Source organism: Lissotriton helveticus, chromosome 1_1 (assembly GCF_964261635.1).
Source record: "Lissotriton helveticus chromosome 1_1, aLisHel1.1, whole genome shotgun sequence".
Lineage (NCBI taxonomy): Eukaryota > Metazoa > Chordata > Amphibia > Caudata > Salamandridae > Lissotriton > Lissotriton helveticus.
In genome coordinates this window covers 1574203155-1574231119 of record NC_136057.1, presented here as the reverse complement: position 1 = coordinate 1574231119, position 27965 = coordinate 1574203155, and the positions used below count along the sequence as shown (strand labels likewise).

Sequence of the window (27965 nt, the reverse complement as noted above, 5' to 3'; positions counted from 1 at the left end):
TAAAATTGTTAGAAGTTTATCCAACTTGAGCTGCAGCTTGCTATCCTGTGGAATGACTCAATGGCTACTACAATCGGTATCCCCACTTCAAAGTCATGGGAACCCTGATTGAGTCATAATGCTTGTAAGTCAATCATGTAACTTGTACACAGGAGGTTTTCAGAAATGCTAACAAAACACTAAAAATGTCAGTGTATCCAAACTGCCCACTTCTTAAACACGATACTGTAATGGAGTATATCTGTAAGCAGTAAATTCCAAAACTGAGGACTTGAGCTAACTGAAATCTTCACCTTGCTAAACAAGGAGTAAGCTAAACAACCCGAGATGTGAGGCTGAAGGATCAATAGACTACATTTAATGCCTAGTGACATCTGATATCACATGGCTCTTGGATGAATTATTTTGCGGCAGCTTCTATGGCTTCTTAGTTCTCTGCCAAAAGCCCAAACCACGGAGAGGCAGTCTATGGCACTTGTTAGACCTGGCGTGGTTTCCGTCTGACCCACTGTTTTTGACGATTGCTGCAGACTTAGATTTTGCTGGCTTTAGGAATATGGACACCTTACCACTGCTAACCAGTGCCAAAGTTCATGTGCTCTTTACTTCAAACATTGGTTTATCCACAATAGGCATATTTAAATGACGTGCCAAGGGCCTGTAAATCAAACGCTACTGGTGGGCTTGCAGCTCCGATTATGCCACCCACTTAAGTAGCCCTTTAAACATGCCTCAGGCATGTCACAGCAGTGCCTGTGTGGTCAATTTTAAACTGCCATGTCAACCTAGCAAGTTAACCTTTCTTGCCAGGCCCAAATCTTCCTTTTTATTACATACAAGTCACCACTAAAGTATGCCCTGGACAGCCCATGGGCAGGGTGCAGTGTATTTAAAAAGTAGGACACTTACTTTTAAGCTTTACATGTCCTGGTATTGAAATACTCTAAAATAGGAGCATGCAACCTCAGCATAATTCTCGGCAGACAACTGCCCATGAAACTACAAGTCAACATAATCTCCTCCTGCTTCCACACCCTTTGCATGCTCCGCAGAATCTTCAGATGGATCCCAGTAAACACCAGAAAGACAGTCACGCAAGCCCTCATAATCAGCTGCTTTGACTACAGCAATGCTCTTTACACTAAAATCCCCACCCAGCTCCTCAGAAGACTCCAGCCTATACAAAACACAGCAGACTCTCATCCTGGACCTTCCCATACGACCCTGCCTCTCCTCTAACCTCAGAAACCTCCACTGGCTCCCTATCCAGAAAAGATGCCAGCTCAAGATGCTCACATAATCCTACAAAGCTCTCCACTACGAAGGACCATCCTATATCAACCACCGCTGAACTTCCATCCACCTCCACACTTGCACTCGCTCACGTCCCATTGCAGCCACAGCGGGGCTGCTCCTTCCCCTACATCGACGCCTAGACTTGGAATGACCACCTCCACATGGCACCTTCCCTGGCGGTCTTCGGAAAGCGACCCAAGCCCTGGCTCTTTGACGCAGATGTAGCAACCTCAGTGCCTAGATACCCCAAGGGGTGATCGTTTTGCACTATATAAATACTGATTGATTGATAGGAGATACACGACACTTTGGGACAGCCTAATTACAATTTATAAGTATAATTCCCATTTGGGAAAAGATGGGAACCTCAAATCTGGTGTCTCTGGATTCACAATTTAAAACACAACTTATGGTTAAGTTGCTTTTTAAATTGCAACTCCAAAATGCAGTAACACTTTTAGGAAGTTAGCATTTTCTAACTGTAAAAATTAGGTACCTTCGGCCTGTCTCTTGAATACACGTCTGGGGTGGGTGACAGCTGGCTTGCTCCATTCCCTCTAGACAACCACACACAAAGGAAGGGTTGGTGTGACTAATGGTCATCTGCATGCTGATGGGTTATCCTGAACAGGATGGGAGGGAAGAGAAGACTCTTACACGTGAAAGGGCTGTATCCAGTCCCCACACAAAGGGTTGCAGGTTGGAGCCAGGGCAGGAGAGAAAGGAACTCTGTGCACTTCAAAGCATCCATTTGAAGTCTCCCCCACTTCAAAGGCCCAAATGGGTATAAGTACTGGACCTCTGACAACACCAGGAAGAAGGACTGCTGTGCTGCTGGAGAAATTGCCACTTTGCTATGTTGGCCTGCTGCATCTTGCCTGGGAGGAGGAGGACAATACCTGCATCTCTACAACTCAGAACCAAACTATCTCCAAGGATTTGTGGCTTGCCTCCTGTGTTCTGAAGTCTCAGGGATATCAAATATTTTTCTTCATCCCGCAACTAGCACCTGGACTGTGGCTGCTGTAAGTCCTGCTCTGCCAAATGGTATCAATCTAGTCGTGGGCCCTTGTAAGTGAATACTAAGTGCTGCAACTAAGAAAACCCACGCATCGACGAAGTTGTGCTGATCGGAACCGCCACATTTTCCCTCGACACCGGCGCATCGCCTCTGCTGCAAGGACAGTGGACAATGCACCGCTGACTGCGCAACTCATGGTCTCGGGTTTCTGACGCATTTCCGACTCTACGTGGCCCTGGTTCAACACCTTGCTGTGTGCTTCTCGCATTGCCTACAGCCCTGCGGTTCGACTATGACACATTGCCCTTGGTCATCGCATCGTGACTCTCAACACATCTTTGACTTTTGCAGCTCAGAACCAACACATTGCCTACATCTTCAGGATCGCAAGCGATGTTTCACCTCCTTTGCTACAAGCCTCACCCTTGATGTTGATGCATCCAAGGTACTCTTCAGCGGGTCAAGACTGGCCACTGTATCTGACCCACGCTCCATCGTGGTCGGCCTGAACGTTTGGATTTGCCCTGGTCAAATGCGACCAGGTAGCCCCAGTTGGCGTTATATGCTTCTAAGCACTACAAAACTGTTTATTCTTTTAAAATTCATATCTTGACTTCTACTTGTTGGATTTTAGTTGTTTCGATCTCGTTATACTCATAAAAATATAAGCTAGTTTTCTAAACTGGTGAGGAGTCTTTTGTGGTGTTTTCACTGTGTTACTGTGTGAAGCACAAATACTTTACACATTGCCCATTAAGTTAAGCCTGACTGTTATGTGCCAAACTACCAGAGGGTGAGCACAGGTTAATTTAAAGTGTGTTACTCGCTTACTAGAATTATGGGTACTGCTTGAACAGGGTGCATACCTCTGCCAATCAGAAACTCACATTCTAACAGCACTCAGCCGTGAAATTACATCCCCCATACCAAGAGGTCATTGGTCTATTTTGTCAGGAAGAATACATCAAATGGCACAATCTATTGGGCCATCGGCTTGTAAAGATATTTTCAGTCAGTAGATTTATAGAGAGCTACTTGTCAGCTGCGAGGGTATCCAGGCGCAGGTAGGGTACAGTTGATTAGCTGAACAGCCAGGTTTTCTGGGACTTTCGGAACTCTGGAAGAGATGAGGAGGTCCTCAGATGAAAGGGGGGCTTGTACCATGTCTTTCAAGCTAGGTAGGCGAAGGAGCGACCTCCGCATCTGCTACGTCGGAGGCGGGGGTGAGTGTTAGAGAAAGGGACACAGGCGGAGGTGTCTGGTGGGACTGATGGAAGGTCCGATGGTGGTTCGAGTAGGCAGTTCCAAAGTTGTGTAGGGCCTTCTATGCATAGGTCAGGAGCTTGAACTTCCATCTTTTCTGTACAGGGAGCTAAAGGAGCTCCCGGAGGTAGGGGGGATGTGGGTTAGTATAGGGAGATCCAGGACAAGTCTGGCTGTGCGTTCTGTATGGTCTGTGTCATGCACGCACCTTCTTTGTCTCGGAAGTGTCCTGGAGTCACGATGCTAAACACCCTACCTCCCCCTGTCACCCCCCGGGGGTCAGGATAAAACACTAACACCCAAAAGGTAATCAGGAGGAAAACAGGGGAACAAAACAAGGGTAGGAAGGGGAAGAACAACAGCACTCCACAGTCTTCTCCAAATCAGAGGATACTTGATCTTCTCTAACTGGCACTGTAGTAAGATACAATAACAATGAGTGAAAACAATCCCTCCCCTCAATGTTCCCCAATATAAGGATTGTGATGTGATGTGATGTACCTTTGGAAAGTGGAGGGAGACAATAAGGAAATAAAGCAGGAAGACTTGTACTCCGGTATTAGCCTTGATACGGTTTATCAGATTCAGCAGAAATCTAAATGTAATGAGACACCATAAGTAAAGCGTCAATGCCACTTCAGCTAATATATCTCTACTCTTTGTGAAACTCACCGCTAATAATCGGGAATACAACCATGGAATTGCCTCAGAACACCGTAAAACATACCCTTGTTAAGCTCACAAGGATCGGTAGGGCAATATCAAAATAACAACCACTCAGAACCGAGTGACTAGAAACGTGGTGTGCACACCTAGCAAGCTGTAGACCAAATAGCTTGCCAACCGCAATAGCCAAAAAGCGGTATAAACAATAAAGGAACGTACAAGAAGAAACAATATCTAAGAAGCGAGCTGCTTCTTAGGGCTCACAATATCATAATCAGACTCGGAAACGCGGGAAGACACGAACTCCTTCCAAACACGAACCACTAGCTCCTCGGACGCCGTCACCGTGACCCGGAACGATATAGGGAACAGCTGGCTAAACGCGAAACGTTTCCTGAGCGTTTGGGGCGGGTTTAAGAGCCGAACACAATTCCCCTGCACATGCGTGTTAACTGCGCATGCTTCAAAGCCCCTGTATGTTACTTTGCCAACCATCGCCAAACATGTATTTCTTTCTCTGCAGTTAGCCGATAAAAGACGCTAACAAGGAGCGGATTCGGGTATAAGGGTTATCAAATGTTACTCTCTCCCGTTTATACGACAGGCATGACTGAACACCCCTCCCACAACACCCCCCACCGGTTTGGGCTTGTGGGGGAATCGCCTGTGAAAAGCTCGCAATAGACGAGGCGCATGTACTTGGCTGGCAGGTTCCCATGATCTCTCTTCAATGCCATAGCCCTTCCAGTGTATAAGATACTGGAGGCGACGACGAACTCTTCTAGAGTCAATAATAGCTCCCACCTCGTATTCCTCACTAGCATCCACCGTAGTGGGAAGAGGGGTCGTCGGAAGGCGGGTATCTGGCATCACTGGTTTTAACAGGGAAATGTGAAAGACAGGATGTATCTTCATTGATGGTGGCAAACTCAGCTTCATAGCTACAGGATTGATGACTTGAATAGTGGGAAAATGACAGACGTACTTGGGTTTAAACTTGCAAGCTCCCTTTAAGGCCAAATGTTTGGTGGAAAGCCAGACTTTATCGTCCTTTTGATAAGCGGGTCCTGCATGTCTATGTGTGTCAGCTGTCTTCTTGTAATCGGACTTGGCCTTATCGAGGTTGTCATGGATGGTGGAATGTACTATTTGAAGGTGTGACACTAAATCCTGTACAGCTGGAATGGCACAAGGCCTCAAAGGAGAAAAGGGAAGGACGTTAGGATGGAACCCGTATGAAGCATAAAAAGGGGTGAATAGAGTGGAAAAATGATGACTATTATTGTATGACATTTCTGCCAACCAAATCAGCTCATCCCATTCTTTCTGTTCTTGCAGTAGTTGACAACGCAAGAACTGCTCAAGGCTTTGGTTCACCCGCTCTGTTTGTCCGTCCGTCTGGGGATGATGACTAGAGGAGAGAGGGACTTCAATATTCAGAGACTTACATAACCGTTTCCAAAAGTGGGATACAAATTGTGAGCCCCTATCTGTGAACAAGATAGAGGGAAGACCATGGAGTCTGACTATGTCCTGTAAAAAGACTCTTGCCAGAACAGAGGATGTAGGTAAACTCTTTAATGGGATGAAATGAGCTGCTTTGGTGAACATGTCCACTACAACTAAAAGAGTGTTATTCCCCCTTTGTGTACGTGGTAGCTCTAGAATAAAGTCCATTGATACAGACTGCCAGGGAGCCAAAGGAGTGGGAAGGGGAAGTAACAAGCCCACTAACCCTTCGTGTGAGGTCTTCCCTTGAGCACAAATGTGACAAGTCCGAACATACTGTTGTACGTCCTTAGCTATAGGAGGCCACCAGCAATATCTTTTTACCAACTCCAATGTTCTCTTATATCCTGGATGTCCTGCTATACCATGGGAATGGCACCATTCCAACACCTGAGTTTGAAGGGTTATAGTAGGGATGAACAACCCACCCTGTACATAATGAAGGCCTGACCAGAGTTTGCTGTTGGTGTAACAATGCTTGGGAGGAAGGATCTTGTTGGGCGTTCTTTACTTGCATGATAAAGTCCTCTTCAGTAGTAAGTATTCCAATTATTCTTTGAGGATCAATGATACAAGGAGGCCTATCATCAATTGGGAATGGCTCAAAACCCAGACAAGATAAAGCGTCTGCCTTACCATTTTGTCTGCCTGCCCTGAAATGTATGCTAAAATCATACTCATTGAAGAACTGTGTCCATCTCAGTTGTCGCATGGACAATGCTCTAGCAGACTTTAGATACTGTAGATTGCGATGGTATGTCAATACAGTGAATGTGTGGTTTGTGCCCAATAAGTACTGTCTCCATTCCTCCATCACTTTCTTGATTGCTAATAGCTCCCTCTCCCCAACGTCATAGTTCACCTCAGCGGGAGTTAACTTGTGGGAATAGTAGGCTACCGGATGGAGTTCTCCAGTGTTAGCATCCGCCTGAGAAAGGATACCCCCTACAGCTACTTGCGAGGCATCCACCTCCACCACATAAGGACAAGACGGATCAGGGTGTTTCAAAATGGGGGCCTGTGTGAATGCCTTTTTCAAAACGTTAAAAGCCCTGTCAGCTTCCTCTGACCAATGAAAAGGGACCCCTTTTCGCAACAAGCGAGTGATAGGAGCTACAAGATCTGAGAATTGGTGTATAAAGCGCCTATAGAAATTTGAGAATCCGATGAATTGTTGGACTTCCTTCACATTTTTGGGAGAGGGCCATTGCAAAACAGCACTGACTTTTTGTGGGTCCATGCGCAGACCTTGAGCCGATACAATAAACCCCAAAAAGGCGACCTGATGGCGATGGAAGAAGCATTTATCTAGTTTGCAAAAGAGGGAATTGTTTTGCAACAGATGAAAGACAGCTTTTACATGTACAACATGGTCATCAAGGGTTTTAGAATAAATAAGTAGGTCATCAATGTACGCTATGACACATTTGTCAAGATACTCCTTCAGCACTTCATTGATGAAATACTGGCATGCTGAAGGAGCATTACCAAGCCAGAAGGGCATTACTAAGTATTCGTAAAGTCCGAACTTGGTGCAGAACGCTGTCTTCCACTCATCTCCGTCTTTGACACGGACAAGGTGGTAGGCCCCACGTAGATCTAATTTAGTGAACCATTCCGCGTCTTTTATTTGATCAAGTAAAGAGGAGATGAGTGGCAAGGGATACTTGTTTTTGATTGTAATGGCGTTCAATGATCTATAATCAATACAGCCACGTAATCCTCCTTCCCTTTTAGGGATAAAAAATAATGCTGAAGAGGCTGGAGATCTAGAGGGTCTGATGTAACTAAGATCTAGCATGGTATCAAGGTACTCCCTTAAGTACAGATTTTCTTTTTCAGTAAGAGAGTACACCCTACTGGTTGGTATACGAGCGCCTAGCTGCAAATCAATACGGCAGTCGTATACCCTATGGGGGGTAGGCAGGCTGGCAGCTTGTTCTTTATCAAAAACTGCATTGTAGTCCTGATAAACAGGGGGTAAAACGGTGTCAGGCTGTTCTACAGCGTATGGTTCGTCAGTGGTAATTGAGACCAGAGAAATTGTCTTTTGTATGGGCTTTTCATGTGTCTGAACTGTAGAATCAGGAAGGTCTGCACTGATGGTAGATGTGTGTTGTCTACACTCTTTTCCAAAGGTAATTCTAGTGTTTTGCCAGTCTATCAGGGGATTATGGAGACGCAACCAAGGGAGCCCCAATACCACTGGAAATTGAGGGGATTCAATTAGATCAAAAGCAAGGGTTTCACAATGTGTGGGTTCTATGTACAATTCCAAAGAGATGGACTAGCATCTATAGTATACACTTCCTCTGTGGTTCCTTTTTGAACCTTAGGGATATAATGGGTAACTGCCCATTGATGATCCATAAAGTTGCCTGAGGCTCCTGAATCAATCATGATAGGTTGTATAAGAGAATTAGAAAGCCAGGACAATTTGGAAGTAATAAAGAAGTGTCCTTCATTCGTCATTAATGATGAGACCATGTGACTCAAAGGACCCGGAGGTAAGGTCTCTGTTACCCTCGGGTCTGTTAGTTTTCCGATTTGCGGAACTGTTTGGGTTTTACTGGGCATTCCCTCAGGAAATGTCCAGCCTTGCCACAATAGAGACACAACCTATACTCCCTTCGTCTTTGTTTCTCAGCCTCACTTAAAGGCCCTTTAATACTGCCTATTTGCATAGGTTCTGGATCCTCAGGTTTTGTCTCAGACTCTGGTTTCTTTTCTCTATTACCGAATCTAGGGTACTCATAACGAACCCTGTCTCTACGTCTTTCCCCCAGCCTATGGTCTAGCTTAACTACCAGATCGATTAATTCAGGGCATGTAGCAGGGGGGTCTACTACATGAGCTAGTGCATCCTTGAGGTCTTCTCGTAGGCCCTTGTAAAAGAGGGCACTGCGTTTATCTGCGGGCCAGTCTGCCTCTACAACCAGTCTGTTAAACGTGGAAATATAAGTAATAAGATCTTTTGAACCCTGTTTCAAGTTTAACAATTCTGTATCAGCTGCATGGGTAAACGAATGTTTATCAAACATTTTACGCAATTCTCTTCGAAAGGCGTCATAATCCAATAATAAGGGGTCATCTTTGTCTATTAATGGAATTGTCCAGTTTGCTGCTGAACCTCCTAAATATGATAGAACAAAGGCAACCTTCGCTTGATCGTTTGGGAAACATGGGGCTTTGCATAGAAAATGCAGCTGACACTGTGTTAAGAAAGCCGCACATTTCGAAGGGTCCCCATAAAATCGCTCAGGGGGCGCTAGAGGAATAGTGTGGGGTGTTACAACTTGAACTACAGGAGTCTGAGCGCTGGAACCTGCTCCCTCTTCCCTGTGTTCGCGTAATGCCTCTAGTCTTTCTGAAATGTTTTGGGTTTCTCGTTGGAGATTCCCTACCATGTTGGCTACATCCTGTGAAGTGAGCTCCATGGCACTTGGGAGATAATTTTATAAGGCTTCGCGTTCTGTCATGCACGCACCTACTTTGTCTCGGAAGTGTCCTGGAGTCACGATGCTAAACACCCTACCACCCCCTGTCACCCTCCGGGGGTCAGGATAAAACACTAACACCCAAAAGGTAATCAGGAGGAAAACAGGGGAACAAAACAAGGGTAGGAAGGGGAAGAACAAAGCGGTATAAACAATAAAGGAACGTACAAGAAGAAACAGTATCTAAGAAGCGAGCCGCTTCTTAGGGCTCACAATATCATAATTAAGCATGAGCGCAAAATCCGTTACGCTCGCAGATTTTGCGAATTTTCGGTAAATTCGCGATCCGCGAACTCCCGCGAATTTACCGCGAATTCGCAAATCCGCGAGCGGCGGATTCCGAGGGCAAAAGTTCAAGCCTTGCTGGCCTGTTGTAACTATTTTACGATGGCGCCGGCAAGCTGCCAGCGCCATCCTAAAATAGTTACTAAATTAGCTTCAACAGGAAGCACTAATAGATAAAATAAAGCAGGTGCTCGTGCATCTGCTTTATTTTATCTATTCGAGCTTCCTGTTGAAGCTAATTTAGTAACTAGTTTAGGATGGCGCTGGCAGCTTGCCGGCGCCATCGTAAAATAGTAACAACAGGCCAGGCAGGTGTGCCTTCTTCCCAAATATACCATCGGAAATCAGCTGTGATGCTGGACAGAGGCCTTTGCATCCTTGACTTTCACGAGCGCAATCCTCGTGCTGTTCCTGTGGCCAGGAGCTTCTGTATCTTCATCTGCTGCTCTGATCGGTCTCTGACCTTTAATACACACAAGAGGCATGTGCACTCGCATGGAAGCCCCGTCCGTTTGGCCCCGCCCACACACTCGCGGTGGGCACCGTCTTCCCGCCATTTACCCACTATGATAGCTCACTCTAGGGACCCCTGCGCCCTTCGGCGCGATTGCATAGTAACACACACCTGGTCGCTGTAGACAACTCTCTGGCACTTTAGGCAGCTGTAGTGTAGTAAAAGCACTATACATTTACCCAACGAGGTATGGCACAAAACAGTGGCGTCTTCTTGAATAAATATGAAGGGCAGGGTTCATTCTGGCACGATGGTCCTGGCACAAAAATTAAACCTCAACCGGAAGCACTTACAGATATCAATTAAGCATGTGCCCTAGTTGAAGCTTAAATTCAGTGACTCATTCATCGGCCCAAAAAACAATCGTGAGCGTTGTCAAGGCTGGGCAGATGTGCCTTCTTCCCAAATATAGCATCGAAAATCAGCTGTGATGCTGGACAGAGGCCTTTGCATCCAATGACTTTCACGAGCGCAATCCTCGTGCTGTTCCTGTGGCCAGGAGCTTCTGTATCTTCATCTGCTGCTCTGATCGGTCTCTGACCTTTAATGCACACAAGAGTCATGTGCACTCGCATGGAAGCCCCGCCCCAAATCCGCGGACACGCAAATCCGCAGATTTTGCGGATCCACGATCCGTGAATACGCAAATCCGCGAATCGTGGATCTGCAAAATCCGCCCATGCTTAATCATAATCAGACTCAGAAACGCATGAAGACACTAACTCCTTCCAAACACGAACCACTAGCTCCTCGGACGCCGTCACCGTGACCCGGAACGAGATAGGGAACAGCTGGCTAAACGCGAAGCGTTTCCTGAGCGTTTGGGGCGGGTTTAAGAGCCGAACACATTTCCCCTGTGCATGGGTGTTAACTGCGCATGCTTCAAAGCCCCTGTATGTTACTTTGCCAACCATCGCCAACCATGTATTTCTTTCTCTGCAGTTAGCCGATAAAAGACGCTAACAAGGAGCGGATTCGGGTATAAGGGTTATCAAATGTTACTCTCTCCCGTTTATACGACAGGCATGACAGTCTGTAGTCGTTGGAGGTGAGCTGTGATCCCTGCGTAGACAGCGTTGTTGTAGTTCAGTTGGCGGGATATGAGGACCTGGGTGATGGCGTGTCTTGAGCTTTGGGGTAGCCATTTGAATATCATACGAAGCATGTGGAGAATGAAAAAGCAGGCAGAGGGAACAGAGCTAACCTGCATCATCATGGTTAGCTTGTTGTCCAGAATGTCCAGAGGTGGAAATGGAATAAAAGTCCTACAAAGACTTTCCTGGCTACATGAAAGCATCCCAGGGAGAGGCTGGTCATTTCTACATCCAGAAGCCGTACTGGGGCACAAAGAACCATCCGTCAAGGAAATAACATATCAAATAACAACTGCTCTACTCAGCAGTGCAGGGGATCACTTCTGCCGGATTCCGTTTATAACGCTGAGACTATTGCTGTACTCCATGTTAGGCTTCAAAGGGCACATGTAGGTGCATCATTGATGAGGCAATACCTTCCAGGTGAGTCTGCACCTCCAAGAAAAGTGACATTAAATAGTGAGGTGAAATCCCCTATCCACAAAGATGACTGAAGTACCAGGAAACATCAGCTGGCAGGGGTTGCTGGCTGCTGGCTGCACGAAAGGTGTTATGGATAAGGGATAACAAATGGAACCCGGCCTTCAAGTTACTTTTGTTTTTGCTGTGCAAATGAAACTTAACTGCAGCCTTAACATCAATCTCCCAATGAATGTCTAGAAAAGGAGAAAAAGAGCATGTGAGTACGGTTTTACCTTGGCTTAGCCTACTGGCATGCATATAGAGTGACCTTGGCTTCCAACAGGAGGGCAACTTTTAAAGATATTTTCTTTTCGGTCTCCCTCATAAACAGACATTAGGTTCAATAGAAACTGACAGGAGGCAACTTGCGGGCTTCAGTTTTTCAAGTTCCCAATTAGGCACCTCTTACAATAATAGTCATGGGTAACTGTAGGATGCTCCTCAGTAAGTCCTCACCCAACAAGCTAATTTCAATGCAACCCACTTTCACATCAGACACACAGCTTTGCTATGTTATAGCAGTAACATTTTGGTGTGTACATTTTTGTGGGAAGAATACCAGCCTGGAACCACCAACATTTCCAGAAGCAAGACGGGTTAAATACTGTATTGGGATGGGCATGCACCAAGTACGACGCTACAGTGACCTCTAGTGGTGACCAAGTATCAACTCCTACAAACCACAATCCGGTGTTACAAAATGTTTCTGCACTATAATGTTTCAGCACTATAATGTTTCAGCACTATAATGTTTCAATAAACTATGTTAACATTTTGTATCTACCCACCAATGGTCTGTGTGGATGCTGTGCCAGGGAGGGTAGTAGTGAGGCAGCCAGGAGGGGAGGAAGGGAGTTGGTGGAGAGGTCGGCAGAGTCAGTGGAGGAGGTGGTGGGCAGAACGTACTGCCTCATTTTCAGGAGACCTACCAGCACTCTACCTATTAGCTGAGAATAAAGAGTTCATGTCTGCAATGTACCTGGGGAGCTACCTATCATTTTAGGATGTCCAAGGGAACTTCCATCCTGCTCATCAACGCAATGAAGCTTGAACACACTTAGCCCTGGCTTGAAGAGGACGCTTGCATAGTCCGTTCTTTTAATGGTCGGCAAGTGGTTTTCACACACCCACCTGAAGCAGTCACACGGCTGTAGAGCTGCCTTAATGACTCATGTTGGGATCACAATGAGAGGACTGTATATGCTCTGAAGGTGGGTGAGTGGAGACCAAATGTACCTGAATGTCCAGAAAGGTAAATATTCACCTCTTTTCTAGCTCTCATCCAATCCAAATGTAGCCTACGCCTAGTCACTAGTGCACCCTTGACTAACAACATATGCTGGAAAGTCACAGACGTTACTGCCTTGGCTTTTTGAACAATAGACTCATTGGAACAGGTAGGACATATTTTTAGAATTACTTCTGTTACTAGTTTTGAGGTGACATGCAGGCGAGAGTGGCATTTACAATAAATATGACGCTCTCTTTTTTTTAAGGGAAAGGTGTCCCCCAAGAGAATGGAAAGGAAATGAAAATGTGGTTGTAGTAGTGGCTGACGAAAAGGCTCAACATGCAAACAATGTGAAATGCAAACGAGCATAGCGGTTGCTAGCTAATCAGCTACTGAAAACCAGAACATAGGGAGGGAATTGGGATAGAGGTATGAAATGAGTAAAGGATAACGGAGTAGACATAAGATGTTCCTAACAGATGTTTTGCAGCTTATCTGTTACAATTTCACTTGATTTGCATTATCATGTCACATCATGCTCAATTAACTGTTTCTACATTTTTATTTAAACTTTGCTTCGATTCTTAGAAAGAACACATATGAACCAAACAGTTGTCCTCACAGAATGCCTGCGATAGCCAGTGCTAACGTTTTAGGACGATCATTGTGCCCGCTACACCGCACTGCATGGGAACAACGGAGAAGAAACATGTCAGTTGGCAGACTAATGAAGTTTCAAGCAGGCACTGTTGTGATGCAGTTTCACCTGTCTCTGCACTGCAGACATCTATCATCATATTCTTTTTAACTGTGGGGTTGATAGCTAGGGCCTAGATTCTGTGCAGTAAATTAAAACAGTAACATAGCTTTTTTTTTTTTTTAATAGGTGCTGTAGGTTGCTCCGAAATACATCAGCGATAAATTAAAGAAGTATCAACTTTTGTTTCAGCCACTAATCGGATAAATACTGCTTTGTTGCAATTAGTAACAAGCATTTGCCATGCAATAGTTCTCACATTTGGAAGTTTTGAGCTATTGGCATTGTAAATGACAATGCCTTTTATTTATGTGTTTCGAAAACCTGCAAGCAGTGCGTAAACACACACTTTGAACTTATAGTCGCTGCTTCGAGAAGTAAGGCTGGCAGTAAAAGAGGCACAGTTACTGGTTTTGTTTACTTCAACAAGGGACACCGCTTTGTGGCGTATTGTGTGCAAGGTGCTACCAGCACAGATAGAATACTGTGCGCTTTGGTATACTTTGCTTAGTACAAATGTATCTCGAATGCCCATTAAACACAAATTAAGCATACAATGATTGCATAATGTGAGCCAGTTCAACTGTAGACGAAAGATGACGTAACAATGTTTGGATGCGAAGTGTGTGCTGCTAGGTAGAAAGAGACCTGGTTATGTTTACGCTGGCTCCGGTGAACCTAAATTCACACTTTTAAAGTTTGTTATCAGTAACAGATCCTGTTACATTACTTAACAATTGAAAGACTGGAAAATAAGGGTAACATGAACTTCCTTTATAACACACTTCTCCACTATCATTTGTCTCTACCATAATCATACTGAAATCCCTGTGTTAAGAAGCTGCTTCTTAGTTGTAAAAAGGCTGCGGGGGTGTTCTCAGATGAATGGTTAGACGAAAACATTATGCTTGGGGTGCACAGCCAGTCTTTCCGTGCAGTGCATTTCTTCCTTTACGGAACAATGAAGGATGAGTAGAGTGCACATTGCAACTCCCGGACAGCCGCTTGGGCGGTAGGCGTGGGTCAATGCTTCCCTGCTTGCAAGGTTCACTACAATTTCCAGTCTGTTTTTAGGTCTCGCCTAGGCAGCCCTTGAGCTGTCTATTCGAGGCATGCTGTGTTCAGGTATGGACTTGAAGCTCTGCCCATCTTTTTTAATTGGCTCATGTTACTGTCCTTTCTAAATGGTTGCTTGCTTTGGCTTAGTAGTCCCTCCTTAGTACTGCCTTTTCTCCTTTTGTATTCTCCCCTGAGGACTGGCCCTTTTATGAGTGTTGTTACTCGGTATGTTACTCTCTCTCGGACATGCTCTCTAGTAACAGTTTTTTTTTTTTACCAGCGGGCACTTCTTGCGGCTGCACTCTTCTTTATGCTGGATTGTATTTACGGTTTAACAAAATATATATATTTTTTTGTTAAGCCTCCCCTTCCGAGCTTTCACTTTAATGGCGGCCACGCCCCTTTATTTAGACGTGGCTCGTACTATTCAGCTTTACAAACAAATGCTTTTTTTTTTAAAAGCGCCCCATGCTGCGCTTTAACTTCTAAGGCGGCTGAGGCCCTTTCTTTAGACCGGTTTCTTTAGACGCGGCTCGTATTATTCAGCTTTGCAAACAAATGCTTTTTTTATAAAAGCGCCCATGCTGCGCTTTAACTTCTAAGGCGGCTGAGGCCCTTTCTTTAGACCTGTTTCTTTAGACGCGGCTCGTATTATTCAGCTTTACAAACAAATGCTTTTTTTTGTAAAAGCTCCCCATGCTAAGCTTTTACTTTTAAGGTGGCCGAGGCCCCTTTCTTTAGACCTGGTTCACCCTATTCAACACATCAAGCTGAACACGGCGAGGCGTGTCTAAAGAAAGGGACGCGGCAAGCCATTTAAGTGAAAGCACGACATGGGGCACTTTTACCTAATATGCATTTGTTTATCAATATACGGAATAGAATTTGGTAGCTAGTTTTAACCCCTTCCATGCTCATGACGGTACGGTTCCGTCATGAGCGTCGGTTGGCCTGTGCTCATGACGGAACCGTTCCGTCATGGTTCCATAAGCCCAATGGAACGTTCAGCACAGCGCAGGAATTTGCGCCGCGCTGAAGCGGTTAAAAGGTATGTGTCTGCAAACAAGAATTTCGTCCTCTGTTTTTTCATGTTCCCAGTTTATGATGTAAGGCACAGGTAGATGCTCAGTGGGTCTGTATTCAATTAGCTACCTGCGTCCTTTGCCAAACTTCACGGGAGCCTCTGCTGTGCCTCCTGGAAAGGCCTCTGCTTTCTCAGAGGTTTGCCATTGCAAGAAGAACCCACGCCTCTCATGTTTTCCCACTGATCTGACAAGTCTTTGGCCATTGCTGGGGAAGCATCAGAACTGACCCCTTTGGGGGAAAGGAGGCACATAAATATATGAGGGTGGGGGGAGAGCGATGGCATGCTCTAGGCATCAGAACATGGGTCATGCCACACATCACCAGGAGGGAAGTCGGGAGGAATTCTTGCTACTTTCCTTCTGCACAGATTGGAAGTTGCTGGAAGCTTCTCTCGCCCTCTATCCATACTGATTTTCCTCTCCCTTTTGAGACATTCACTGTTTGTGTCCTCTGGGGTGGATGTTCAGAGAGCCACGTCGATGGTGACGTTACTCCAGCACTGGTCCCCATCGTGTACCTAAGCTCTTCGACTTTCTCACATGGGATGCCCAGCACTCTATAAAACATGCATCTCTTTGAGACAGCGCCTAGGAGTCCAGCCTCTGTGCATGGCACAGAGATAAGTGATATTGAGGGCTAGTCTTTGAATCAAGCATTCAGGAGACACTGCATGACCAGAGAATGGGGATAAAAGATAGTATAAATTTGCCTACTCCAAGCAGACTAAAGCTCACTCTGTAGGACACACAGCAGGTGTCCTCCTCTGGAGCAGGCTATGGCAAAGAGCTCTACAGAGCGAAGTCTGATGTAGCACTAGGACATGGGCTGAAAGCAGCAGATTTGGGAATCCACAGGTGTAGCTAACAAACCCAGTTTCATTTTTATAATTTCAGGAGGCAGTCGGCTTTCGAAGCACAGTTCTGTTATTAGCGCTTGCGGTTTACCTCCAATAACCGGTAGATCATGATACAGAGAACACATACAAATTGTAATTCCACCAACGTGGTCTACCTTATCACGTGCCCTTGCCAAAAAAGATACGTGGGAATGACCACTCGCAAAATCAAACAGCGCATTTGCGAACACCGCAGCAACATCAGGTGCCGCAAAGTGACAACCAAAATGAGTGAACATTTCCTACAACAAAACCATACTCCCAACGACCTCCACTGGACTATCATCGAACATGTCGCCTCTGAGAGGAACACCACCAGTGTTCTTTTCGAGAAAGAACAACGATGGGTGTATAGATTGGGTACCCATTTAAATGGTTTAAATGATCCGATTCCCTGGTCATCAGTACTAAAACGCTAAACTATACTGAGGCAGGGCAATGTTTGAATGCTACCATACCCTTCCTCAAAGAACTCCTACTGAAACCCTTCTTTTGTCGTCCTCGGCAACCCTTGTGCAATTTACTTTTAACATGTATACCCCTGTGTATACGCCACAGTGCTTAGACTTCCATGTCCTTTACCAATGGTTCTTAGTATTTTTGATAATATTTTTGACAACAATGGTAAATCGACTTTGTCTATGAATTCATTAGAGTCCCTTTACGCTTTCCTTTACTGTCACCTATCCTTATCATAATTGGACCTAGGTCTTATAACCCGTGCAGCCTCGCTTATTATGTCAGTTTCCAGGTCCTTACCACCGAGCATTTCTGATTCTGCATCCCTTTTAAAAACAATAAAGTTTTACTAACATCACACTCGAGTTGCACTTAGCTTGAGTTCCAAGCCTCTGCTTCACCCCATCGGGTGATTGGAGAACCCTCCGGTTACCACTAAGCTTGCATCCCAAGCCTCATTCCCATCACCGTTTCCTGATTGGTTCACGCACTACAGCATGGAACCTCCCACCGCCGGGCTCCCTTGTCTACCGATCTCCATTGAACGACCACCATCCACGAGGTCCGGTCGAGGGTGTTCCCAGGTGCAGAGCGGGTGCCAGGCGTTGCGGGCGTAAGATCTTTTCCTCCTACCATAATTCAGTTAAGTATATTGCGATGCCATGGGCATATTTTTCAGACTACTTATGCCGCATTTGTGATTTACTATCCCCTCTACAGGGTGTGCCATTGTCGCCTCCACCCCCCTCCCGAGACCTATGGGGTGTGGATCTTTTACCTAACAAGTGAGATATTTTCACCACTTGTTATATAACCCGCCGGGCTATCTTACAATTTTTTATGTAAATACACTACCACTGGCCCTGCATTTGCCTCATTGATCGCTAACCACGTGTGATGTTCAATAAGACTTTCGTGAACAAAGCGGCCATTCTTCTCGGTCATAGTGCATGTCCACACGTCTGTCTGGTATCCAGATCAGTGTTTTCCTGCACAAAAGTACCTCCTATGACACTGTGGTCACGCATTTTGATTAGCCCTGAGCACAACTACTCAGAGATCGTTCGTGCAGAAAACCTAGCAGACAGATCCTACTAACTACGTGTTTGTCTCTGTATTTGTATGTATGTCTTTCTTTTGAGACTATACAGGTTCCTCTCAATTTTGAGGTAAATCCCACAACTTGTTGGTTTGTTTTTTGCACCTTTTTATTTTTACACTACATTTTAACTTTCACGTCCTCTGGTAGGGTGGGCCTTAGCGCGCCCACACTGCCGAGGTACATTCCCCATGGTCCTGAAGAAAGCCCAGTAAACTACACATAACGGACAGAAACATGTCGACCCCACTTTGAGTGGAAATACCCAAAACAATAATTGGTAATTTCCCACACATACTTTTAACCATGTCAGGTTGACCACTGAATAAAGTTTTTGCGTGGTACAATACCTTGACATTTTTAAACTCACACTTTTTCACATCACTGTCACAAAAAAAACAGCTCCGCAGTATTCTGGCATTGTAGCACACCAGGGAGGCATTCGGCTTCTCCTGGTGGGCCCGATGATGAAGCATGTCACCACCCAGGGTGGTGAGTGAGGGCTTCCTTATAAATTCCAATGTGATTTATTAAGGTTCACTTATTCTCTGTATTTGTGCTCACATACTTTCTACATGCGACACTCTTTTGTTGTTTGACATAGTACTAATGCTGGCACTTATGTGTTGTAAATGTAAAATATGTGCGTGCAGAGAGCAAGTACATTTTATCAAAAGGTTCTTGAATCTTTTGTTCACAAGTTAGTGGTTTTGCTTCGCCGAGTACTTTTATGCCTCAGTTTTACCTAGAATACAATGAGCCGCTTGCTGTGCTGCTCCAATCAAGTAATATGGATATGTTATAGTTTACAGTATGGGGACTGGAGTCAGAATACATTATTTGACGCTTTTTAGCCTGGTGAGGCGGAGTTCCGAGTTTGAGGTAATTCCTTCTTTGCTGAGAAAAGCTGTTGCCATCACATTGTATGGAGGTGTAATAACGGTGCTGTACTTCCCCTTCTACAGCAGTACAGCCAGGTCCGAACTGTCTTGCAGTCTGTTTCCTGTGTGTGGTGCAGGGTGCTTTAAAGCACCCAAGAAGGGTTATTTTTCCTCGGCATCCTGAACTGCCTCACAGTCAGAACTCGCCCCATTTGTCCTTTTAGCAGGGTCTGACTGGAGCAGAAAGTAGGCTTGGGAACCGAAACAAAAGTGGTTCCATTAGTCAACTGAATATCTAAAAAGAACAGCATTTACAATGGAATAGGTCTTGTATTTGCAAGAGTTTGAGCTATTGGCATTGTAAATGGCTTATGAGATGCAAGGCTGGCAGTAAAAGAGATGGAGCTACTGCCAACCTTGCTTCTCATAAGCAAAAATTAGAAGTATAAGTGTGTCACACTTTCATCAACCTTCATTGAGTCTCTCTAGTACGAGACTGACGTCCCCCTGTAAAGAGAGAGAGGAAGTCAGTTCAGGATCACGTGAGAAGGCTCTGACCGCTGGTTGCCGCGCAGGGTGAAGGAGAGGGACGCCAAGACTGCCGAAGTGCTGTCTCGTGCCCCCGTAGCCCTCAGGCCCCAGACTGCAGCTCCTAGCACCCGGCCCTTTGGCCCATGGCTCTTGACTTCCAGCGCCGCTGGGGGTGCCCGGGGCGCTGTGCGGCGCTGTGCCCTGGGGGGGCATGGCAGGCCGAGAGGAGCGGAGCGGGCACCGAGCCGGTGCTGCACCAACGTGAGTTGGCACTTTGCCCTTGGCGCTCCTGGGATCTAGTTTTACTGCAGCCTTTTGCTACCGCAGTTTGACTCAGCAGACAGCGCGGCACATCGGGAGCAGTAGCACAAGGGGGAAAGAATAGCCCCACAGTGTGGGAGTAAAGCGGTGAGAACAAGTTGAGTGGCTGAGCAGCTGAGCAAGCGGAGTTGGCTGCAATTAAGAGGCGGTTCGTTGCTCACTGTGGATCCTCTGCTAAATGTCCAAAAGCGAAAAGAAAAGGGAAGCCAAAGTTGAGAGTGAGTGAAGAATGCCTTTGGCTTTCTGGCCCAGTCCGTGTTTTGCATCTACCCCAATTGCCAGTCGTGGGAGCAGCAAGCAGTGAGCAAGGTACAGGAGGAGGCAGATTTCAGACCCACACGGCCTCAGAATTTCCTTTATTTTAATTTATTTATTATTATTTTTTTTTTTATACAATTTGACTTAGCTACTTGAAATGACATCAAATAAATTCCAGGATAATAGGAGAACAAGAAAAGAAGGAGTAACCAAGCGTAGTGCTGTCATTCACAAAGTACGCATAACCTTGGCACCTAAAGCGCACAAATATCTGGCACACAGCTGGAAATTGACTTATAAACTAACATACAAACTTGGAGACAGGATTGCACGAGGACACCAAAAACAAGTTTGTGCACAGCAGGGGAGGGAAATGAGCAGACCAGGGACCAAAATGCGTAAAACTAGAGGCAGCACCGTGGAAAAGCTAGTCAAGGAGATCCGAGCGCAATTAGAGTCTACCCCTATTGCACATACAATCTCAAACACAAATACCAATATAAATAGCATGGGAATCTGCAAATACTTTATGCCAAAGCCGCCTGGACAAAGAACATCGGGGAAGGGAGAGTCCTCGGCAATACACCAAAACAGGAGAAGCAACAAGCTGAAGATGCCCCGTCCCAGGAACCAAATATACAGACCATTGAAAAATCGGATGTCGGCAAATATTCTTCCTCCTGGGAGAAAGGAGCAGTCCCTTGCATGCCCCCGGAAGGGAGAAAGACACATTAGGGCAGGTAAACCCAGAGGCTTTTGAAATTCCCCCAGCATTGGAGCCCCATGAAAGGGGGGGAAGATGCACCGGGGCAGGGAAACCCAGACATTCTGGAAATATCATCATCATCATCATCATTAGCCCTGGAGTCCCCCATTAAGGTCGATCAGCAGATGTATCCCATCCCCGGAAGTTCTGGAAATATCATCAGCTTTGGAGTCCCCAACCAAGGTCAAACTAGGGGACAGCTTGGTGACTCCACAGGCAGGCAGCAGAAGATCTCAGCACGAACTGTCCCAGTCACCTTATCTGTCAGCGATCAAACTCCTCACCTTTAATCAAAGATTATTCTTGCAGGGGTCGGAGTTGAGAGAGAATAGCCACTCGGGGGAACATAACCCCCGTCAACCAATCGCAGGACACTCATGCAAGTCTTCCCCAATTTCATACTATTTCCTTTCAATATGTAGCCTCCTTCTCCCACATATGTCATATAGCACTGTCTAACATACCTAATACACAGTAGGTCTATAGTCAGCCGAAAACAATATTGTAACTGGCATTTTATTGTATATCTACTTGTTTTAACAAATGATAGGAATCACTATCTTGAGAGGGTTCTATTACATTGAAACATTCATTTAAGAACCGAAAGACTGAAGCTAGTACTTACCTTTGCTCCACAATCAGCCCCCTTCTTTACACAAAAGCCAATGAATATAGGATCTGCCACTTTCACAAGGATGTTGTCAACACAGTAAACGTGGATGCACTCGATTCCTCGACGCTCCATATCGTCAACCACACCGTGAGCTCCCAGCGCTCGGTACAAGCCACCATTTCCATCTATATGAAGTAAAGGGAGAAAATCAATTATCCTGTTTGGGCGATAAACTGGAACTGTATGAATGGCATTGATTAAGCAAGAGGAACATGAAACCGATTTCGCTTGACATCAATAAGCTGTTATTTCCAAATCATGTGTGTACAACTCGAAAAAAACAGATAACATTCTAACTCGTATCCTTACAACTTGCCAACCAATACATGAATTAAATTAGGAAGAAATAGTTTGGTAAAAAAAGGATGTGATACGACTGCTGGAGGAGGCAAAACTTGTTATTCACTGCAAGAAGCAGTTTGGTATCCAGAAAATGTAAATACTGCTCAGAAGCAAGCATGTTTTCACTCTTTAAAGAGTCTCTGTAATCAAATGGCATTTTTTCGATTTTTTTTATGTTAGACCTGGCCCTTTTTACAGCTTTATCCCCCAACTTTTTGCCTCCTATTTTTCAGACCTGTCTTTGTTTGCCTCAGGACTTTAGGCACTTTAGCACTGCTAATCAGTAATAAAGTGCATATGCTCCTTGTGCGAAGTGTAATTCTGATTGACTATCCATGATTGGCATATTTGAATTATTGGAAAGTCCCTAGTAAAGTCACTGTGTGTGACCAGGGCCTGTAAATCAAATGCTACTAGTGAGCCTGCAGCACTGGTTGTGCCACCCGCATGAGTATTCATGGAAACTTGTCTCAGGCCTGCCACTGCAGTGTCTGTGAGTGCAATTTTAAACTGCCATGTCTCCCTGGCAAGCACACCCACTTGCTAGACCCTAACCTTGCATTTTACTACATGTAAGGTACCCCTAAGGCAGACTCAAAGTACCCCCATGGGCAGGGTACAGTGTATGTGAAAAGGCACGTAGTGGTGCGTTTTACATGTCCTGATAGTGAAATACTGTCAAATTAGTTTTTCACTATTGCAAGGACTAGCTCTTCCACAGGCTATCATTGGAGATACCTTATAACATTTTACAAGTGTTACTTTCAATTGGGAAAAGCTAGAGCTTTGGAGTTTGGGCTCCCTGAGCTCAGAATTTAAAAACACACCTTTTAGTGAATGAAGTTTTTAAATTGTGTGGTTGAAAATGCCACTTTTAGAAAGTGGGCTTGTTCTTGTTTAATCATCCTGTGCCTCTGCCTGCCTGTGGAATCAACGTATGGTTTAGACTGACAGGGGCCTGTTTGTGCATTCACTCTAGACTGTTACACAAAGGGAGTTGAGGAGTGCCCTGCATATGCTGACAGCCCATCAACAGGCTGATGGGCATCCCTTAGCTAGAGTGGTGGGAGGAGCTGTCACGTGCACCTGAAGAGGGCTATATCCACCCCCCTGCAGTGTTGTCTGGAGCAAGAACTAGGTAGGACAAGAACTTGTCTACTACAAGGACAATCCTTTGAAGAATGTCTACTTCAAATTCCAAAAGAGGTATAAGTATAACCCTCTAAACCCCCAGACTTTTAGTAGACTTTTGGATCAAAAGGAACCTCTGCAAAAGAAAAGGGTTGAAGAGCTGTGAGAAGGAGTAATGCCCCTTTGCTGTGTGTTGCTTTGCTGGGTTGGCCTGCAGTTGCTGCTTCTGCTTTGGAGAGGAAAAGGACTGGACTTTGCTAGTTATCCTGTTTGTGAAGTTTCTCCAAGGGCTTGTCCGTTATTGCCTCCTGTTAAGAAGTCTCAGGGCCATCAAAGACTTCATCTGCAGCATCCCTGAATTCCACTGTAGACAGTTTTGACAGCCTTGTCGTGCGAATTTCAGTTCTGCGCCCTTGCAGGTTGTTTTGCAGCTTGAAACCATCAAAATTGACGCAACGCCCTTCCAGCGCCTGTTAAAACCAGTTTGAAGTAGTCAATGATGTCCAAGCAATTACAATGATTGCGAATTATTCAGTATAGAGGCAGCTCAACTTTATGGAAAGGAGGCATTTCAACTTCATGCCCTGGAATAAAGGCAACTGAACTCCATGCTCTGGAATAGAAGCAGGAGTGGAACTGAAATCCTTGATGATCATGCAAACAACTGCCGTGGAACAGAGGGAGCTCAACTTCTCTGCTAGACTAAAGACGTTACACCTTCACGTCCTGGACCAAAAGTAGTTTAACTACTACTATGGAATTTGATAAAATACCTCATATTACTTTCTAAATATCGCAAGGGTGACTAGTCAGGGAAATCTACAGCATGTAATATGATGGGCAACAGTATTTTGTAGAAATTATGAGCATTTCAAAGCTTCCAAAATATTTTAAGCTCTAAGGAAAGCAGTTTGTTATGCAACACACCCTGTGTACCAATATATGCTTGAAGCTGCACTTATTGTGTTACCGACGATCCCTTTAAAACAGTGCTCTAAGATGCCGGCTGGAGAGAAGCATGCGCAGCATGTGAGAACAGACTTTTCTTCCATCTATTGCAGTCGCTGTTTGGCACTCGCAAATAAGGGGAAAGATGCCTTAGCTATAAACCAACTTTTTTAAAAAACAGCTGCACCCTCTCAAACATTGCAATCACAGCTTTGACTCTGCTTTGCTGCAAGATTACACACCTGGTGCCATGGCCAACTGTCCCTTTTCCTCCAGCAGAATCTTGCCATCAAAGCTCATGGCAGGCAACATTCCCTGCTGGAAAAAGACCACATTCTCTGGCCTCAGTCCAAAGTATTTGTGTTTTCGGAAAAACTCTTTGGTAGACTCCATTGTTCTTCCACTAGTCATGATGTACCTGCACAAATAAATACATGAGGGAAAATGTCAAAGCGAAGCAGTGATATAAGAAGCAAAGTCATTGCCTAATTAACATTCAATCACTCCAACAAATATTTGTCATAAAGGGATATGTTGCGGTGTTTAGGACTTTAGCCATTTGCAGTTTATCAATATTAATTAGAAGTATATGTTTTCCATTCCCTACTCTATATATTCTTTCATAGCCATATACTTTATATATCCTAAAAGGCATGCACGTTATTTCGTTTAGAAGGAAACATTTATTTTGTTTTGAAGCACGTACCTTCTAGAGTTGGCAGTCGTATACTCTGCTCATTTGGGGTTGCACACTTTCTGTATGTTTGGACTTGTATACTTTCTATTCTTTAGAGGTATGCACTTTCTACCGTCTGAGGAATTTGCATTCTGCCCAAGAGATTTGGTCTAGTGGCTTATGATTTAGCCCAAGATGGGGGTTATGATCCCTAATTCAGCCTCTGAATAAAAGAAAGTGTGATTCTGAATAAACCACTTAATCCCCCTGTGCCTTATTTTGCTAATACACTAAATTGAGTATAAATGGGAGGTAAAGAATACATCAAATGTGTTGTGCTGTTCAAATTTGATGCAACTCCCTCTCACCCTCATTTCTGTGATCTGTTCCAACTGGACCCTACCTACAATACATATATAATGAAGCCTGTGAATAAGATGCTCATGTGTCAATAAAACAAGTTCTATGCTAATCCAATCTGCTAGTTCTTGGAGGAGTTAGGTGTGCATTCTATCAAAGACCTACAATACAGACACTAATTTGTAACCCACACCAGAACTAAGGGATTAAGGACACTTATTTAGGAAGGGCAAGAGAATCATAACAATCGAAGCATTGCCTCAAAGGACATGAACTGGCTAAGTTACATTTTCGAAGTGCTTGATTAATAAGTACATTTCCCAGGTACCTGTGAAAAAGTCCACACAACCAGTTGGACTGCGAGGAAGCCACCTCTCCATCCTGGGATTCAGAAATCAAACAAGCTGTGGGCACAGAGGGCACCGGGAGGTGGATGATGGTGGCATAGGGCCCTCACTTCCTTGCTTCTTAGAATGACTAGGAAGGGTTTGAAGGAAACCACTGAAACCCCTGTAGCCTATCCTGACCATTTTGGCTGCTCAGCCAACAGCTAAAGCTATGCCCGAAGAATTAACTACAGAATTTGCCATGCGGTGAATGTGGAACTTTGCAGCAAAATCACATTCCAGGCATGCTTAAATTAATGATGTAGGGCTGCTAGGAAACCCGTAAATAACACTGAAGCCCTACTCTTTGAGATGAATTAGTTAAGTTATATCCGCCATTGACATCGGTCATGCTCTGAAGGTAATATGTTTGAATTCTGGCATGGCAGGCTCAGAATTTCAACCTACAGTGGTCAGTAAACTGAGTACCATTAAATTGTCTAACAGTAACATCTGCTATTTACAGAGCTTCGAAATAGCAAAAATGTGGTATGAAGTATATCAAAACATGTTACTAACATCCTGATAATGCTACCTAGAACCACAGAATTAAACTTATCTGTTAAGGAAGAACCATGAAGCATCATGACCTTTCAGACAACAGAATGCACCCACTCTACTCAGGGGTGTTAAAAGATATAAATGCACTTGTTAGAGCTTATCAGTGGGGAATCCAGGGACCATGCACAAAAAACACTTCCTTCTTGATCTGGAGATGGAAACGTGGTGCATGAGAGGAACAAAAGTGAGCTGGATTATAGCTGTGTGTTGGCACCCAATTATTTATCCCACCTATAGGTCACAGGTTAAATTGTCAGCATGGCCCAACTAAATCCTTACCGACGTCGGAGTTCAAGAAAATGACTACTAGAGTGGTGTAAAACAACAGTCACCATTTACAGTAGTACAATTGCACCAAACTTGAGCAAAAGATCTTCCATTACTTTCTGATACTGTTTACAAAATGTTTCAAAGTCATGCAACTACATGGGAGTATAGTGAAAGAGTGGACTTTAATGGAAATATATTTTAAGAGCCACACAGTACCTTCTCAAGAACCAAGTTTACATTTTCAACAGCATATAAAAAGTGAAGAAAAGTCCCCATAAATTTCAGTGGTAGTTGCTGTGCTCTCTATCCCTGCTCAGACTACCACTCGAAGAACAGATAGGAGACTGTTAAAGTATGTTTGCAACAAGCACACACATACAAATGTGCAGTGGTAATTTGGAAGATACAAGAGGTTGGATGAAGCAATCAGATGTGGCGGTGGGGTGGTAGAAGAGCCGGTCAAATGAGAAAAAGGGTTATTTGACGTTATATTGGAATGTACTGAAACAAGGTGCCGTCCTTAGAGGGGCGGGGTGCTGTTCCTGAAAGTGGGAAGCAACGAGACTTCATTGGCTTGCTTTTACTTGCACGTCATGAAAACATAAATGGCTACAATTTGTTAACTATGAAAGCCGTTTTGTAAGTGTGTAAGGCTTTGTGGTCGGTTACAAGGGTGTGACCTCCAACAATATGCTCAGTGGACTAATGCATCTACTGCAGGGGCCTGTGTTAGACCTCATGGTCACAGGTTCAAATCCCGGCAGGTCCACTCAGCCTTTCACCCATTTGAAGTCGATAAAATGAGTACCATTGAGTTGGGTAACAAACATCTGTAATTTAGCACCAGGACACCTTTGGGTAATCATGCACTTTACAAATACACCTGTTATGTTATGTCTTCTACTAGATTTCTTACGGCGGCAGAGGAAATGAAGGGTTTAATTTGAGAGAAAAGGCACATTTAGAACCAGGCTGTTTGGCTTTCTTGTTTGCATGCTCACTGAGGGAGAGAAGAGGGTAAATGTGGAAGGCCAAATATTTTGCACTTGTACAGAGGGAGACACTAAATCATCAAGATGCATTGACATGAAACAGGATTTAGTCTCTTTTTAGGTCTTGCCTAGCGACGCAGCGTATGCGCTGCACACCTTGGCGAGATCTATTGTTGTGGGTTTTGTATCCGAAGGGGGACAGGAGATGTGCACTTGCCTGGACAGCCGATGTCGACGCTCACGGTGGGTCTTCTCTGGTGATCTCAGCTTGCGCCCGGACAGCAGATGTGCACGCTAACGGCGCGTCCCATAATCCCAGCATATCTGCCTGCTACTGTCTCCTACTGTCAGCCTGTCGGTGACGGTCGCGCTCTCGCATAGCTCAGCGTGTCTGTTGGTTCAAATGTTTTCTATATCAGCCTGTCTGTTTGTGTGTCCCTCTCTCCCATAGCTTTTCCATTCACGTGTTCTTGTGAGTCTTAATGAGAAGGATGACTCTTTCCAGTTGCCTTCCTCGCCATCTTCCCTTCACCTTTCCGTGCACACGGCAGCAGCAGCGTAACAGATGTTGGCAAGCTGTGTCTCAGCAGTTCTGCAGTGAGTCTTTCCTTGAGCGAGCAAACCTCTGCCGCTTTGAACGTGTATTTCGTGGTAATGAGAGGGGGGATGTGAGTGT

At 44.9% G+C, this 27965-nt stretch overlaps 1 protein-coding gene across 2 annotated transcripts in view; it reads right to left on the bottom strand.

The window, feature by feature from the left end:
- The window catches only part of UAP1 (UDP-N-acetylglucosamine pyrophosphorylase 1), a 148318-nt gene that overhangs the window by 52503 nt on the left and 67850 nt on the right, over positions 1–27965 (bottom strand). For both annotated transcript variants that reach the window (XM_078687169.1, XM_078687179.1), the window contains exons 4-5: positions 24287–24462; positions 21576–21748 (exon numbers count right to left, since the gene is read on the bottom strand). In XM_078687169.1, coding sequence (XP_078543295.1) covers positions 21576–21748; positions 24287–24462 — 349 coding nt within the window. The remainder of the gene's footprint in view (positions 1–21575; positions 21749–24286; positions 24463–27965) is intronic.